General features: G+C 37.0%; 1 protein-coding gene across 5 annotated transcripts in view; it reads right to left on the bottom strand.

Annotated features, from left to right (window-relative positions):
* Window positions 1-1,960: 1,960 nt before the first annotated feature.
* Window positions 1,961-17,908, bottom strand: part of EMB (embigin) — a 166,432-nt gene continuing 150,484 nt past the window's right edge. The window contains exon 12 of one of the 5 annotated variants that reach the window (XM_070774698.1): window positions 1,961-2,043. In XM_070774698.1, coding sequence (XP_070630799.1) covers window positions 2,002-2,043 — 42 coding nt within the window. In that variant the 3' untranslated portion in view covers window positions 1,961-2,001. The remainder of the gene's footprint in view (window positions 2,044-17,908) is intronic. The other 4 variants (XM_070774694.1, XM_070774695.1, XM_070774699.1 and 1 more) reach the window with 4 other exon arrangements.

Here is a 17,908-nt window from a genome sequence, read left to right as displayed (position 1 = left end):
GTGTGGATCACCACAAACTGTGGAAAATTCTGAAGGAGACGGGAGTAGCAGACAACCTGACCTGCCTCTTGAGAAATCTATATGCAGGTCAGGAAGCAACAGTTAGAACTGGACATGGAACAACAGACTGATTCCAAATCGGGAAAGAAGTACGTCAAGGTTGTATATTGTCACCCTGCTTATTTAACTTATATGCAGAATACATCATGAGAAATGCTGGGCTGGATGAAGCACAGGCTGGAATCAAGATTGCCAGGAGAAATATCAATAACCTCAGTTATGCAAATGACACCACCCTTATGGCAGAAAGCAAAGAACTTAAAGACCGTCTTGATGAAAGTGAAAGTGGAGACTGAAAAAGTTGGCTTAAAGCTCAGGATTCAGAAAACTAAGATCATGGCATCCAGTTCCATCTATTCCTGGCAAATAGATGGGGAAACAATGGAAACAGTGGCTGACTTTATTTTGGGGGGCTCCAAAATCACTGCCAGTGGTGACTGCAGCCATGAATTTAAGAGATGCTTACTCCTTGGAAGAAAAGGTATGACCAACCTAGACAGCGTATTAAAAAGCAGAGACATTACTTTGCCAACAGAGGTCCTCCATGTAGTCAAGGCTATAGTATTTCCAGTAGTCATGTACGGATGTGAGAGTTGGACTATAAAGAAAGCTGAGTGCCGAAGAATTGATGCTTTTGAACTGTGGTGTTGGAGAAGACTCTTGAGAGTCCCTTGGATGCAAGGAGATCCAACCAGTCCATCCTAAAGGAAATCAGTCCTGAATCTTCATTGGAAGAACTGATGCTGAAGCTGAAACTCCAATACTTGGCCACCTGATGTGAAGAACTGATTCATTGGGAAAGACCCTGATGCTGGGAAAGATTGAAAGTGGGAGGAGAAGGGGACGACAGAGGATGAGTTGGTTGGATGGCTTCACCAACTCAATGGATATGAGTTTGAGTAAACTCCAGCAGTTGGTGATGGACAGGGAAGCCTGGAGTGCTGCAGTCCATGGGGTTGCAAAGAGTTGGACACGACTGAGCAACTGTTCTGAATTGATACCTCTTAGGGGCTTTCCTTGGAGAAGGCAATGGCACCCCACTCCAGTACTGCCTGGAAAATCCCATGGTCGGAGGAGCCTGGTAGGCTGCAGTCCATGGGGTCGCGAAGAGTCAGACACAACTGAGCGACTTCACTTTCACTTTTCACTTTCATGCGTTAGAGAAGGCAGTGGTAACCCACTCCAGTGTTCTTGCCTGGAGAATCCCAGGGACGGGGGAGCCTGGTGGGCTGCCGTCTATGGGGTCACACAGAGTCGGACACGACTGAAGTGACTTAGCAGCAGCAGCAGCAGCAGCAGGGGCTTTCCTGGTAGCTCAGTTGTTAAAGAATCCACCTGCAATGCAGGAGACCCTGGTTAGACCCTGGCTAACCACTCCAGTATTCTTGGGTTTCCCTGATGTCTGAGTTGGTAAAGAATCCACCTGCAATGCCAGAGACCTGAGTTTGATCCCTGGGTTGGGAAGGTCTCCTGGAGAAGGGCATGAGAACCCACTATAGTATCCTTGCCTGGAGAATCCCCATGGACAGAGGAGCCTGAGGGAGCTACTGTCCAGGGGGTCGCAAAGAATTGCACACAACTGAGCAACTTTCACTTATACCTCTTGCCTTCAAACAATGGATATTCTACAAAGCTCAGTTTTGATGTTCATGAACAGATCCAATTTATGACTTTAATTAAACCTGCCACACATTTGATTTTCAAACTTATGTATCCAATTCATTTTCTCTCTCCCCCTCCCCCTTCCCTCCCTCCCTCATGATTTAAACCAAAAGTGAGATCTGTTGTCTAGAAAAGAGTAAGGACATCTTGGTCCTGTTCAAACTTTTATCACCAGTAACATTTTTTTTTTTTTTACCTTTTTCTTCCTCTTGTCTTCTGAGGTCCTCTGTTGATCCTTAGACTTGACTTAGTTGTCCCTGGAATATCTGAGCCCTTCCCTTATGGGGGGAAAGTGGTTATCAAAGATGTAGACCTCATTTCCTAGAAAAGAAAGAGATATTTCCCATTTCCCATAGTCCCATAAACATCTCTCATATTTCACTGACTTTACTTTTTGTGTGTAACTGAGTATTTTTATTATACTTTTTATAAGTATATAGTTGAATTATATACTTTATATAACATATATACTTTATATACATAAACATATCAGTTCAGTTCAGTCATATAAAAGTTATAATTGATGTACAATATTATATATTACAAGTAAATTATATAATGATTCAAAAATGTTAAAGGTTATGCTCCATTTGTGGGGCAGGGGTTGGGGGGGTGCTTCCCAGGTGGTACAGTAGTGAAGAATCAGCCTGCCAATGAAGAGACACAAGTTCGATCCCTGGGTGGGGAAGATCCCCTGGAAGAGGAAATGGAAACCCACTCTAGTATTCTTGCCTGGAAAATGCCATGGACAGAGGAGCCTGGTGGGCTATCATCCATGGGGTTGCAAAGAGTCAGACATGACTGAGCGCACATACATATACTCCATTTATACTTAGTGCAAAATACTGGCTATATTCTCTGTGCACAATATGTCTTTGTAGCTTATTTTATATGTAGTAGTTTGTACCTCTTAATCCCCTACCCCAGTATTGCCCCTCCCCTGTCTCCTCTACCTGCTGGTAACTGCTAGCCTGTTCTCTATATCTGTAAGTCTGTTTCCTGTTTGCTTTATTTTTTTAGATACCACATATAAATGACTTTAATTTGCCCCATCCTGTACTAATCACTGAGGATAGAAGGCGTACAAATTTATTAGCTTAAACAATTTAATCCCAATAGCTGAAAACAGGAAAGACTACTTTGAACATCATAAAGGTGGAATAAATGTCAGGGAAGAAATGAACAAATGTCTACTACATTCAGTTCCAGTTTTTTAATTTTTATTGCCCTCAACTCCAAGTAGATATTCCTCAAAATGGCATCTCAAGTACATTCCCTTTGTCTTTCACCCTAGTAACTCATTCTCTACTCATGTTTTGGGTCTTACTCACAATTGACCTTTAACCTTTCTGAGTCACATTTTCTTCCCCCCTCAATATTCCTTTAATTTACTTTATTCTTCAACTATCTATGTTTATTTCAATCCAACTAGATTATACATACATTAGAAGCTCAGGATATGTTTAACATCTTTCGTATCTGCCTTCAGTATCAAATAGATTATCAAGCACATAATTTGCACTCAATAAACAATTGCAGGATAATCCCATTATCATCAAATAGACAACATTTTGAGGCAAAGAGCAATGAAGTTGAAAATAGACTTGTGCCTTTAGTATCAGCCCTATCTCTTACTCATTCGCCAATTTTGCACAAGTTATTTAACCTACAAGCCTCATTATTACTATTGTTACTGAATCCAAGCTCATACTGTTCATCACATGACAGGCGTCAATCAAGAGATGAGGTGTTGGGGCAAGAAATAGCAACTTTATCCGGAAGGTCAGCAGAGTGAGAAGATGGTGAACTAGTGTAGTGTCCCAGAGAACCATTTTACCCGAGTTAGAATTCAAACTGCTTTTATACTAAAAGAGGAGAGGATGTGGCTGGTTATTGAAAACTTTCCGGTTCTGGAATCCTTTGTTCTTGCAGCTGTCCTAGGTCTGGTTACAGTGATCCTATAAAACTCCAGCAAGACAATTGTTATTTTGTTTTCTGAGACTGTTCATTATACCTTTAAAAGTTAAGCCTGGGAGGCAGTCCCTTGAAAATGGGCTGTCATTTATAAGTCAGTCTATAGGCAACATTCTTTTACAGAGGGACTGAGCCAACGTGAGTAAGCACAGGCAACAGAGCACAAAGGTTAGAGTTAGAGGGATAGATTCAATATAGACTCAGGTTTGCTCTTCTCTGTTACACACTCTATAAAATAAGCAAATTTCTATATGCTGTGCCTCACATTCAATTGTGGAATCAATTAGAATGAAGTGTTTTCAAAAGTAAAGACATTCATATAGAAATTCAGAGAAGAATCTGGCAACAGATTCTGAAGTTTTTAGGGAACACTTGCAAGAGGAGAGAATAGCTGAGATTTTAAGTGTGAATACCCTTAGAATGAGGAGCTGGAAAAAAAAGTGTTCCAGCTGGGGGAAGGGAGGAAGGCCAAAAGTTCAAGAAGTAATATAACATTTTCCTTGAACCACAAGAAAAACAGCCTAACCTACACTCATTCCTGTCAAATGTGATTGGAAAAAAGAAGACTTTTGTCGTGACTCTTGACAGTTGGAAGTGTGGGATTTTCCAGTGTTTTAAGTGATTCTCAACTCTGACTCCGTGAGATGTCAGGAGTTAAAAATCACAGAAAGGGAAGGAACAGTAAGAAACTATCTGGTTCTTACCACTTTAGTTAAGAGAATATCTTAACTTTCTAAATCAGACAAGAGACCAACTTACATATGACAAGCTTTCACAATCTCCTTTAAATGTAAATTCCTACTGTATCATTACATTCATCATAATACACATATAAATGATTTAGTGCCAAAATGGCACCAATGTCCAAAAGCCTTCATTCCGAAGAGTCAGACTGTCTGCCAAACAGAAGGCTACAGAAAGGCTGCCAGAGAGAAGTTCTTTGTGAAAACAGCTATAGTCCTGTGAGATAAGAGAAAATGCTACTGAGCCAAACTTGAATCTACTAGCCCACAAGCAGTAAAGTCAATCTACTGACACTGGGTTGTGGTGAAGGAGAAGACAGAGTTTATTGCAATGTGCTAGACAAGGAGCCTGGGGCAACTAATGTTCAAAAAGCCCAAGTTCCCCAGTGGGTTTTCAGGGAGGCATTTTTAAAGGCAAGGTGATCACAGGGTTTGTGATCAAATCAGCTCATGCGTGATCCTCTGATTGGTTGATGGTGAAGTAGCAGGGCAGTATGACAGAAGTTAAGGTTATTAATCCTCAAACTCCTGTAGGTCTTGGGGCTACGTACTCATGATCATCAAGTGCTTAACATCTTCTGTTTGATGGGATCTGTAAAGCAACTCAGGAAATGGGCATGAGATACTGTTATCTAAGTAGTCAGAAAGGAACTAGTAGATCAGAGGACATGGGGGCAGGGTCTGTTCCAGGAAGGCCCCATAGGGTCCTGCTCAGTTACAAAAGATAAACCCGCTGTTCTCTGCCACTAGTTCCTTGCATAGTGCTCCTAAAACCCATGTATTTCCTTAAGTAATGAAAACACTGCTGCTGCTGCTAAGTCACTTCAGTCATGTCCAACTCTGTGTGACCCCATAGATGGCAGCCCACCAGGCTCCTCTGTCCCTGGGATTCTCCAAGCAAGAATACTGGAGTGGGTTGCCATTTCCTTCTCCGAAATGAAAACACTAGGAACATCTTTTCTTCTAATGAGGTGACCTTGGGGGCACTCTTTGATAGGGGCTTGTCACCCAAAGAACAAGTCATGACTAGAAGCTTGGAATTTTCAACCTCCCCCAACCCCCACTTCTCCAGAGAATGGAAAGAGGCTGAAAATGTAGTTAATAACTGATCATGCCCATTCCCTGGTGGCTCAGGCAGGAAAGAATCTGCCTGAAATGCTGGAGACTTGGGTTCGATCCCTGGGTCAGGAAGATCCCCTGGAGAAAGAATGGCTGGCAACTCACTCCAGTATTCTTGCCTGGAAAATCCCATGGCCAGAGGAGCCTGGCGGCTACAGTCCGGGAGGTCACAAAAGAATCATGAGGTCATGACTTAACAGCTAAACAACAACAATATACAGAAGCCACTATAAAAATCCCAATAGTGTAGGAGCTTCCAAGTGAGTGAACATCTCCACCTGCCAGGAGGGTAACACCCCCTCCCCCAAATCTGTGGGACAGAAGCTCCCACACAGCCCTCCCAGACTTTGCCCCATATATCTTTTCATCTGTATCCTTTATCATTTTCTTTAATAAACTGTAAATGTAAATGTAAGTATTTCCTTGTGTTCTGTAAGCTACTCTAGCAAATTAATCAAACCTCAGGAGAGTGTCACGGGGAATCTTTGATTTGTAGAAGTTTTGGACAACCTAGGGACCTTCTACTTGCAGTTAGATGATTACTTCAGTTAGAATCACTTAACTTAGTCTGAAGTAGAGTGGGAGCTATCTTGCGGGACTGAGCCCTTAATCTGTGGCATCTGACACTATCTCTAGTTTCAGGGTATTAGAATTTAGTTCAGTTGTAGGATACCCAACTGGTGTTACAGAAAATTGCTTAGTGAAGGGGGGAAAATGTCACACATTTGGTGACCTGAAGAGTCAGAAATGAGGTGTTCTGTGTGAGTAAAGTAGACACACTGGAGAGAAACACAGGAGGAAACCTGAGTCTCGCTAACAACAAGCCTCAGCTCTACACCTGATTCTTTCCATGGCTATAGCTTCTCATTGTTGGCGTGTGGTTAATGTAAGCGTGATATTCCTGAGAGAAATATAAAATACCCAACAGGATTATTACCTAACAATAAGGACAAACAAGAAAACAGATGGAGGTCATGAGTTATGTTTCAAATCCCTGGCCATTTGACTCTAGCAAACAAATGTAAACAATGTAAAAATAACATCTACAGGACACCAGTATACTTTCTCTAGTATTTGAGCCATCTAATTTTAGGAAGGAATTCTTAGGAATTATACTGATAAGTTTAAAATTTAATAATCACATAATATTAATTTTCCTAAATAATCAGCTGAAATCTTTCTTAAATAATGCTATTTAAATTCTTGAACTCAATGATACATCTTTATAAATTTCAACTTTCTAAATATCATATAAGGAATAGATAATATCCTTATAAATAATAAATATAATGTGCTTACTTAATTCATATTTATTGACTTATTCATCTCACTATTCATGTGCATTATTTCAGAAAAAAAGTAATTATAATAGAGCATTATATTTCCTCAGTATTTACCTTTAAATATAAGACACTTAAAGGTGTTTCTCAAATGAAAAGATTTTTATTGCTGGTAGGAGTACAGAGAAAGAAAACCACATTCTCTGTTGAGTGTATAACAGCCCAATGCTTACCCCTATATATTTATTAATGATGATTTAATTATATTTAAAATTTTCAACTAGAAATCCCAGTGTCAGGATTTTGTATTTATAGATAGATCCACAAATTGTATCAAAATATATGGTCAATGATGTCATTTCAGCTTCTTTGTATTTGTAAATAAACAGCAACAACAAAACACCAAGAACAAAAAGAGCAAAATCTGTTTTGTCTGCAGGAGATTATCGCGTTTGGGGATACTCAGTTACCAAAATGGGAAACAAAAATGATTGCTAATAGTTAAAGCTCTTCAAAGTGCATAGTCAAACGTAAAATTCAAGGTGCAAAACATGATGTTTTATATGATCTCCTTTTTGTATGAAACAACAAAAAGAATATATGAGAAGATACACCTCAATTTTCTTTTTCCTTCTCTTTGAAAAAACTGGAAGAACTCAGAAAAAAAAAAAAGCTTAATGATAACTGCCTTTGGGAGGTGGAATGAGAGAAAATAGGGGAGGAAATTTTTATTTTTTAATCCTGTAACTTTCCATACTGCTTAGTTATATATCTTTGTGTGTCTATAGTTTTTACTGTTGTTTCTAATTGCTTTTAATACCACTGGTGTTATGTGTAAAGTGAGATTAGAGGCTAATCTAATCTTTTCCTTTCTAGACTATTATGTGCTTTTTAAAAAAGAATCATAAGTCATAGGTACATGTTTTAACAAAGAAAATTGGAAGTCTGGCTGCTGAGGGCCTTAATCATGGCTGTGAGTGTGGGGACTTTGCAGGAGAGGAAGATGTATGTAATGTTTCAAAATTATTTAACTGCAGAACTTTTTTAAAAAAGAATATCCTCAGAGACCAATATTTCGAAATCCACAAGAAATGTTAGAAAATTCTGACTTCACCTATCAATAAAATATGCATTGAGTGTGTTCCTTCTTGTTTTTGTTAATTACAGAGATGATAAAATGTAGTTGACTTAAGTCCTATAAGTCCTTTTACCTTGATTCGTATTTTATAGCAACTAAATTTATAATATCGTAGTTTAGACCAGAAGTCAGCTTTTTTGGAAGAAACCAGATAGCAAATATTTCAGGCTTTGTGAGCCATATGTCTCTGTTGCAGCTACTCAGCTCTGAAGATACAGAAGGAAGCGACCATGGACAATGTATAAACAACTGGACATGCCTATAGCTCAGTAACATTTTAACTATAAGACATATAGTAGTCTGGATTTGGCTCATGGGTCATAAATTGCCAATCCCTGATTAACATTATTTTTCATGCACATTATTTAAAATAAGAATCAAAGAGTTCTGTAAGTAGTAAGTTGTATTTTTGGATCCAACACTCCATAATTGGCTAGGCAGTTCTATTTAGCCAAGGGTAATTCTCCTGGATTGCTGACAGCTGAGGGCTGACTGCCTGCAGCATTCCCAGCAATTTTAGAGAAAAATTCCTTTAGTCCAAAAAGGGGATTTGGGGACACACAGTTTTCACTATGATCCTCATTTTAACATATCCAAATCTGATTGCTATCAATATATATTTACTTATTTGTTCAATGCTAGAATATACCAAAAATATTTTCAAAACTGCCAACCTATCTCAGTGAAGGTTTGCAGGAGGAAAACTGGTAACTAGAGTTCAACATTGCTTTAGCTGTTTTTCTCATCTTAAGGTATGTAATTTAATCACTATGTTCAGAGGTTACTAGTGTTCTTTTTTTCTTCCCTTCAGTGTGCTTGTTGTATTTATCTGAAATACACTTAGACTGGATTGTTTCTGTTTGTATTTCATTTTAGGATTTCTTCTTCAGCCTCTGTTAATTTTATTCATTTGTTCACTCCTTCACTCTGGTTTGGGAAACATAACATGATTCCACAAGTCAAACTTATACAAAACATACACTCAGAGAACTATCAATGCTTTCCACATCCCTTTCCCTCATTCATAACCCTTAATTCTCCCACTGTGATCCCACCCTTTCACTGTAAGTAACCAGTCTCACGCTAACAAATACTGTTGCAATTCAGTTTAAGCAAACAAGTTTTTCTTTTTTTGGAGCTGTATCTTCAGTTAATTCATAAAGGCAGGATTGCTAAGTGTTTTATATTATTACATTTTAAAATATTGAACCCTTGAATTCCTGAAGTAAATTCCATTTATGTATAATGCATTATTTCATTATAATAGATTCTGTTCACCAATATTTTATTTCATATTTTTGCAATAACATTTATAAGTGTAATTAGACAGTAATTTTATATTGTTGTACTGACCTCATCAGGTATAGGCATCATTGTTACACTTTCAACTAAAAAAGAATTAAGAAATTTCACAAAGCATTGGGAAAATTTTATTTTTAAAGGTTTTGTAGAATTTTCCTGTAAAAATATCTGACATTGGTGCTTTTCTGTAGAGTATTTCCTAGAAATTTTCTCTATCTCTTCTACAGAACTTGTTATGTCTTCTAGAAACAGTATCTTTTTAATCTAGGCTTTTACATTATTTATAGGAAATGTTAGCGGTTTCATATGCTTAAAATTTATTCTCAATATCTTATTTTATTCACTGTCATGTATTACATTTTCTGTTTTGTTCCATTTTTCTTCCATTTTTGGTGTTTCTTTCCATTTTTCTAATTAAATCTGTTAGCGATTTATTCTTTTCAAAAAAACAAGAATTTGAGTTATAAATTAGATACAATGTTTTTATATTCCTACCTCATTTAATTTCCATTTTTATACTTATTAGTTCCTTGTGCGTGTTTGATATGTATGTGTTGCTTTATTTGGTGTTCTTTTATTAGATTTTTGAGTTGGGGATTTATTAATTTTCATTTTTTCATTTTTATTAATACAAATGTTTAAGGTTATATATACATTTTTCATTGATTTTTCATAAATTCTGAGATATAGTAATTATTTAACATTTTATTTTAAGATAATTGTAGATTTACATGCACTTTATAAAAGTGATACAAAGATCCAGTGTATCCTTCGTTCACCTTCCCCCAGTGATAACAATTTGCATATCTATCAGCCTTATTAACTTCACCAGTTTCATGTGTTTGTGTGTATTTAATTCTATGCAATTTTATCACTTGTATAGATTTGTGTAACTACCCATCACAATCAAGATACTGAGCAGTTTTATTACAAAGACCCCTTGTGTTGCCAGTCTGACCTTAACATCAAATAAATCTGGTCCTCATTTCTATAATTTTGTAATTTCAAGAATCCTGTATAAATGGAAGGAAACAGTATATAGTCTTTTCAGATTGGTTTCACTTTAAAATCCTTCCAAGTGGTGTACATCTATAGCTCATTCCTTTTTATTATTGCAGAGTAGTAGTCCATGACGACTACTACTACTACTACATACACTACAAACTGTATGTAGGACACTTTGTTTCACCATTTGCCTATGGTTCAGTTCAGTTCAGTCACTAAGTCATGTCCAACTCTTTGCGACCCCATGGACTGCAGCACACCAGGATTCCCTGTCCATCACCAACTCCCTGAGTTTACTCAAACCCACGTCCATTGAGTCATTGATGCCATCCAACAATCTCATCCTCTGTCGTCCCCTTCTCTTCCTGCCCTCAATCTTTCCCAGCATCAGGGTCTTTTCCAATGAGTCATTTCTTCGCATTAGGTGGCCAAAGTATTGGAGTTTCATCTTCAGCATCAGTCCTTCCAATGAATATTCAGGACTGATTTCCTTTAAGAATGACTGGTTGGATTTCCTTGCAGTCCAAGGGACTCTCAAGAGTCTTCTCCAACACCACAGTTCAAAAGCATCTATTATTTAGCACTCAGCTTTCTTTATAGTCCAACTCCCACATGCATACATGACTACTAGAAGAACCATAGCTTTGGCTAGACAGACTTTTGTTGGCAAAGTAATGTCTCTGCTTTTTAATATGCTTTCTAGGTTGGTCATAGCTTTCCTTCCAAGGAGCAAGCATTTCATGGCTGCAGTCACCATCTGCAGTGATTTTGGAGCCCCCCAAAATAGTCTCTCACTATTTCCATTATTTCCCCATCTATTTGCCATGAAGGGATGGGACCGGATGCCATGATCTTAGGATCATGATTGTAGGATGCCACCTATGGTAAGACATCTGAATTGTTTCCAAGGTTTAGCTGTTATGAATAAAACTTCTCACAAACATTCATGTACAGGATTTTGCATGGACATACATTTTTGTTCCCCTTGAAATCATGTCCAAGAGTTTAATTATTAGGTTGTACAGTAAACAAGTTTAGTTTTATGAAAAACCTGCCATATTTTTGTCCAGAGTGATTGTATCATTTTACATTCCCATTAGCAATATATGAGTGGTCTGGTTTCTCAACATCCTCATTAGCATTTGGTGTTATAACTACTTTTTTATTTTAGCCATTCTGATACATGTTTGGAGAAGGCGATGGCACCCCACTCCAGTACTCTTGCCTGGAAAATCCCACGGATGGAGGAGCCTGGTGGGCTGCTGTCCATGGGGTCACGAAGAGTCGGGCATGACTGAGCAACTTCGTTTTCACTTTTCACTTTCATGCATTGGAGAAGGAAATGGCAACCCACTCCATACACATGTATAGGACTACCTCAATTTGGTTTGAATTTGCATTTTCCTACTGGTAAATAATGTTGTACCTCTTTTCACATGCTTATTTGCCATCTGTATATCCTCTTCAGTGAAATGTCTTCTCATGTCTTTCACCAATTTTCTAATTGGATATTTTTATTATTTTAGAGTTGAATTTGAGAGTTTTGTTTTACATATTCTAGCTACAAGTTCTTTTTCACATATGCAGTTTGCAAATATTTTCTCCCAACTGCTAGCTTGTCATTTCATCCTCTTCACAGGATAGAGCAAAGGTATTGTAGAGCAAAGATTTATAACATTGATGAGATCCATTTTATCGGTTTTTACTCCTATGCTTCTTGTATCAAATCTAAGAATTTTTCACCTAGTCCTTTATCTTGAAGATTTTCTTCTATGTTTTTTTCTAAAATCTGATAGAGTTGTACTTTACACTTAAGTTCATAATCAATTTTGGTTAACTTTTGTAAAAGATATGAGATTTAGATTAAGGTTTATTTTTTCTGCTATGCCCAGTTGCTCCAGCATTGTTTGTTGAAAAGTCTATCCTTCCACCATTGCATTGCTATTACATCTTTGCCCAAACTATGTTTGCAAAAATATAGCTGTTCTTATACCAACACCACACAGTCCTGATTCCTATAGCTGTATTAAAAAGCTTTAATATCAGGTCAACTCATTCCTCCCACTTTATTCTTTTTTTTTTTCTAAAGTATTTTCACTATTCTAGGTCCAGTGATTTTCCCTCTAAATTTTAGGACATGCTTATCTATGTCTACAAAAGAAACTTGCTGGAATTTTTTTTTTTTTAAATAGACATTACATTATAACTATAGGTCAGTTTGGGGAGAACTGACTTTTTTGTTATACTGAAAGTGAGAAGTGAAAGTGTTAAGTTGTTCAGTCATATCCAACTCTTTACGGCTCCATGGACTGTAGCTCACCAGGCTCCTCTGTCCATAGAGTTCTCCAAGTAAGAATATTGGAGTGGTAGCCATTCCCTTCTCCAGGGGATCTTCCATACTCAGAGAAGCAACCCAGGTCTCTTGCATTGCAGGCAGATAGCTTCAGTAAATAAACATAGTTTGCCCCTTCATTTATTTAGATCTTTTTATATTTCTTCATCAATATTTTGTAATTTTAACCATACATGCATTTTATATTTTTGCACATTTATTACTTAAGAATTTCATTTTCTCTGGAGCAACTGTGATATTGTGTATTTTGGTTTGATTTCATTCTTAGTACATGAATTAATTTTTGTCTGTTAACCCTGTATCCTGTAACCCATGTTCACTTCTTTAGTTTGAGAAATTTCTTTTTCTGTGTGCTGTTCTATGCTATGTTGTTTTTGTCATGTCTGACTCTTTGGAACCCTATGGACTATAGCCTGCCAGGCTGCTCTGTCCATGGGTTTCTCTAATTAAGAATAATGGAGTGGGTTTTCATTTCCTTCTCTAGGGGATCTTCCCCACCCAGGGATCAAACTCACATCTCTTATATCTCCTTCATTGGCAGATGTGTTCTTTACTACTAGCACCACCTGGGAAGCCTCTTGTAATATTTTACATAATAATTGTAACAGTAAATATAAACCATTTACTTCTTTCTTTCCATCTGTAAACATTTTTATTATTTTTCTTACCTTATTGCACTGGCTATAGTTTTTATCATTATTTTTTGAAGTTCTTTCATTTTAAATTGTGTTTTCTCTTCGACAGATATGTAAATTGTCTTTTATGTATTTTTCATCCTTTGACATCTTGGAGACTTACTAACTCAGGAGAGACTGCCCTCTCAAGGCAACCTAATTCCTACAGATGGTAAACAACTTACCTGGAACACGTCTTTCTTATGAAAATCAAACAATTCAAAGCCCACACTCCCAACTACTTCCTTTATCAGGTTTTCACAATCTGGGCCACTGTCTTCTGGTCCTAAATGCCCCAAAGCCTGGTATCAGACAACTAGAGACAAGCCCTTTGCTCTAGAGTCTGCTAAAATTCTTTGCACTAGTCAATGCATAGAAAACATATTAAAAAGCAGAGACAATACTTTGCCTACCAAGGTCTGTTGTATCATCAAACTTGTGGTTTTTCCAGTAGTTATGACGGATGTGAGAGTTAGAACATGAAGAATGAATGCCAAAGGATCGATGCTTTTGAACTGTGGGGTTGGAGAAGATTCTTGAGAGTCCCTTGGACTGCAAGGAGATCAAACCAGTCAATCCTAAAGGAAATCACTCCTGAATATTCATTAGAATGACTGATGCTGAAGCTCAAATCTCCAGTACTTTGGCCACCTGATGCACAGAGCCAACTCATTGGAAAAGACCCTGATGCTGGGAAAGATTGAGGGCAGAAGGAGAAGGGGATGACAGAGGATGAGCTGGTTGGATAGCATCACTGACTCAATGGATATGAATTTGAGCAAACTCCAGGAGATAGTGAAGGACAGGGAAGCCTGATGCTGCAGTCCATGAGGTCACAAAAAATTGGACATGACTGAGCAACTGAACAATAACAACAAGCCAATCCAAAATCTGTTTATCCTGGAACAGCCTTGCCTGTTCCTTCCAGCAGAAACCACAATTAAAGTTCTTGCCCATATATATATATATATTTTTTATTTTATATACATAATACTTATATAATATATATATTTATATTATATATATATTTATATATTTTTTTTTTTTTTTTTTTTACACTGTCTGCTTTCTGACCAGCCCTGGTGCTTCTCTGTGGACCCCTAAAGCAAGGTATGCCCCTTTTTCTTGGGATCTGTGAGTATAACAAACTATCTTTTCAATGGCAATTATCTCCCAATCTGTTGATGTTGTTATACCTAAATAATAATAAAACCCATATTTTAAAATAATCAAACAGTTGTTTAATAGAAGTCTTTTATTTCTGGTGGAAAGACTCTTGATTTTTGTGCCTTGTAACTGACTTCTAGATTTATTGCATTGTTAAAAAATCAGTCTATTCTGTTTAATCAGTGTGTAGAAAACAGAATCTAACTATAAGGTCTACCTAGTTAATTTCATTATACAGATCTTTTACATACTTAACTGTTTGTTCTCTTTGTGGCCCCATGGACTGTAGCCCACCAGGCACCTCTGTCCATGGGAATTCTCTAGGCAAAAATACTGGAGTGAGTTGCCATGCCCTCCTCTAGGGGATCTTCCCAACCCAGGTCTTCTGCATTGCAAGGAGATTCTTTACCATCTGAGTCACCAGAGAAGATTTTAATCTTAGAGAAGTATGTAAAAACTCTCTTATTTTTAAAAGTATGTTTCTATCAGTGTCTTCCTTACGTTGTGTGTAATGCCCACTTTGTATAGTTATTTGGTACATAGATATTCATAATGATTACATTTTCAATTTAAATTTTGGCTTTGAGATAAGATGTAACTTTTTTTCCATGTTTAATACATGTTGACTAAAGTTCTTCTTGTCTGATACCAGAATTGCAACCCATGCTTTCTTACTGTTTCCATTTGCCTGGTATACCTTTGTCCATCCGTTTGTTTTTAACCTTCATAAATCTTTTGTTTGGGTGTGCTCTTGAATGCATTACAGAGTTCAATCCCACTTTGTCGGTTAAGCTGAAAATCTTTTTCTTTCAATAGATGAGTTATGCCCATGCATATTCTTTTTAAGTCTAATATGTTTAGTCTCTTATCTGTCCAACTATTCATGTTACAATTACTATGTCTATTATATTTACTTTCTCTAAGAGATATGATTTCTTTACCTGTTTATTTTTAAAAATAAATAATTGTATTCTTGTCCTAATGGTTATCCTTATACCTTTTCAAGAGTCCCTTTATTCTAGTTTTCTTATTTAATTTATCCTATCTCATTAGTTTGTAATGGTACCCTTTAACTACACGTATTGTCTGTACAACAGTTAATGGATTTCTTGTTACTCTTTTTCTCACCCCCTTCTCCCACTCTATTATTTCTATCATCATAAGATATGCTATTAAGTTATTCTTTAATGCTCCATTCCACAGTTTTTTCAGTCTTAGATCATCAATTTAAAATATTAAATGCTCACTATTTGTTCTTCTGCTGCAGTTTCCTCTTGGTTGAATAAAGTTTCTGCTCTCTTAGATTGCTTAAAAAGTAATCCCTAGTATCTTGAAGGCTTCACATTTTTCATCTGTAGCTTTAACACTTGAAAGAGAGTTAAATAGGTTTAAAAAAAAAAGTCCTTATTCATAAGTTTTTTTCTTGAGTAGTCTGAAAATATTGCTAATTGTTTTCTTTCTTTATAATTGCTTTTGAGGAAACTGGTGACAGTCTAATTTTGATTTGTTTGTCTGGTTAGGCCTGGAGGCCTTGATAATTTCTTTATTTTTAAAGTTCAGTAGTTTACTGAAATATGCCTATGGCTTGCTTATTCTAGATCAGTTTTCACAGATAATTGGGAAGCTCTGCAGATTTATATTTATTTCAGGAAAGTGTTCTTATCCAATAAATATAGGATATTAATATTATTCCAGTGTTTTTCCTTCTTTAGTAATTTGTTATATTTATGTAGATTTTCTTTGTTTGTCTATTTCAACCATTGCCTCTCTGATGAATTTTACTCCTTACTTTAATTTTTATTCTCTTTGCTGTTTTCCTAGTTTTATTTCTGAGGTATCTTATAATTTAGTCTTATATTATTTTCCTCTATTTTCTATTTCCTTTTTTCAGATCAATCATCATTTTATTTCTTTATAGGTTTGGTACAGTTCTGTTCTTTTTAAAATTTCTAGTTCACTATTATTGGGATTTTGTTATATTAACAAATGTTGGGAATATTTTATTTCAGAATATTGTCTAGTTTCCTTCTGTGATGTGTGTATGTGTGTACATACATGTGTGTGTATTTCATTAGCTATAACAGTTTAATTCTCATTTGTGGTCTTATCACTTCATGGCAAATAGATGGGGAAACAGTGGCTGACTTTATTTTGGGGGGCTCCAAAATCACTGCAGATGGTGACTGCAGCCATGAAATTAAAAGATGCTTACTCCTTGGAAGGAAAGTTATGACCAACCTAGACAGCATATTAAAAAGCAGAGACATTACTTTTTCAACAAAAGTCTGTCTAGTCAAGGCTATGGTTTTTCCAGTAGTAATGTATGGATGTGTGAGTTGGACTATAAAGAAAGCTGAGCACCAAAGAATTGATGCTTTTGAACTGTGGTGTTGGAGAAGACTCTTGAGAGTCCCTTGGACTGCAAGGAGATCCAACCAGTCCATCCTAAAGGAGATCAGGCCTGGGTATTCATTGGAAGGACTGATGTTGAAGCTGAAACTCCAATACTTGGCTACCTGATGTGAAGAGCTCTCATTTGAAAAGACCCTGATGCTGGGAAAGATTGAGGGCAGGAGAAGAAGGGGATGACAGAGGATGAGATGGCTGGATGGCATCACTGACTCAAAGGACATGGGTTTGGGTGGACTCCAGGTGTTGGTGATGGACAGAGGGCCTGGCATGCTGCGGTTCATGGGGTCACAAGGAATCAGACATGACTGAGCGACTGAACTGAACTAAACTGTGGTCTTATAATAGCTTTGTGGAGATCAAAAAATTCATTTGCATTGCATTTTATGAGCAAAGCTACTGGTTTATGGTGGTCTAGAATATTCTTAGTCAAAAAGTGACTCTCCACTGCCCGTTTTTCAGTATAGGATAATGCAGTATTTTTAACAGTATGGCACTTTGGGGGCAATATTTGTGTTTTGAGTTTATTGTTTCTGTTGTGTCTTTCAAAATTTCTCCATACTTGCTTCTTTTTCTCTCCCTGTGTACAATTTCCAGAGTCTGCTCCTCTCTTCCTTTCTATCCTATTTTTCACAGAAGAAATAACTTTCTAAACTGCATACTTTTGAGTCCTTTATCTATAGCCAGCACTCTAATATACAAGAGTTTTTTGGCAGTATTTTAGCACTTAGTATAGCCTTCCTTTTTTATGGTGGTGATCTTAGTTCAATATTAGGCCCTCTATTTCCTTCTCCTATCTTCCAGACAGTTTTTTCAAGATGTCTACCCTTTACTGCATGCAAACATTTGGTAGGAACTCAAGGAACAGCTCATCTCAAAGTGGCTCTTATTTTTCTGCTTACAGGCAAGTTGAAATGGTAGCGTCCTCTGTTTTCCACATACACTGAAGGCTTGGGATTTGTGTGGTTTTCTTTGTTATCATTGTTGGTTTGTATAGTTTTGAAAGATATGTTGGGAGATAT

This window comes from Bos indicus, chromosome 20, assembly GCF_029378745.1.
Source record: "Bos indicus isolate NIAB-ARS_2022 breed Sahiwal x Tharparkar chromosome 20, NIAB-ARS_B.indTharparkar_mat_pri_1.0, whole genome shotgun sequence".
Lineage (NCBI taxonomy): Eukaryota > Metazoa > Chordata > Mammalia > Artiodactyla > Bovidae > Bos > Bos indicus.
This window is presented reverse-complemented; position numbering and strand designations above follow the sequence as displayed.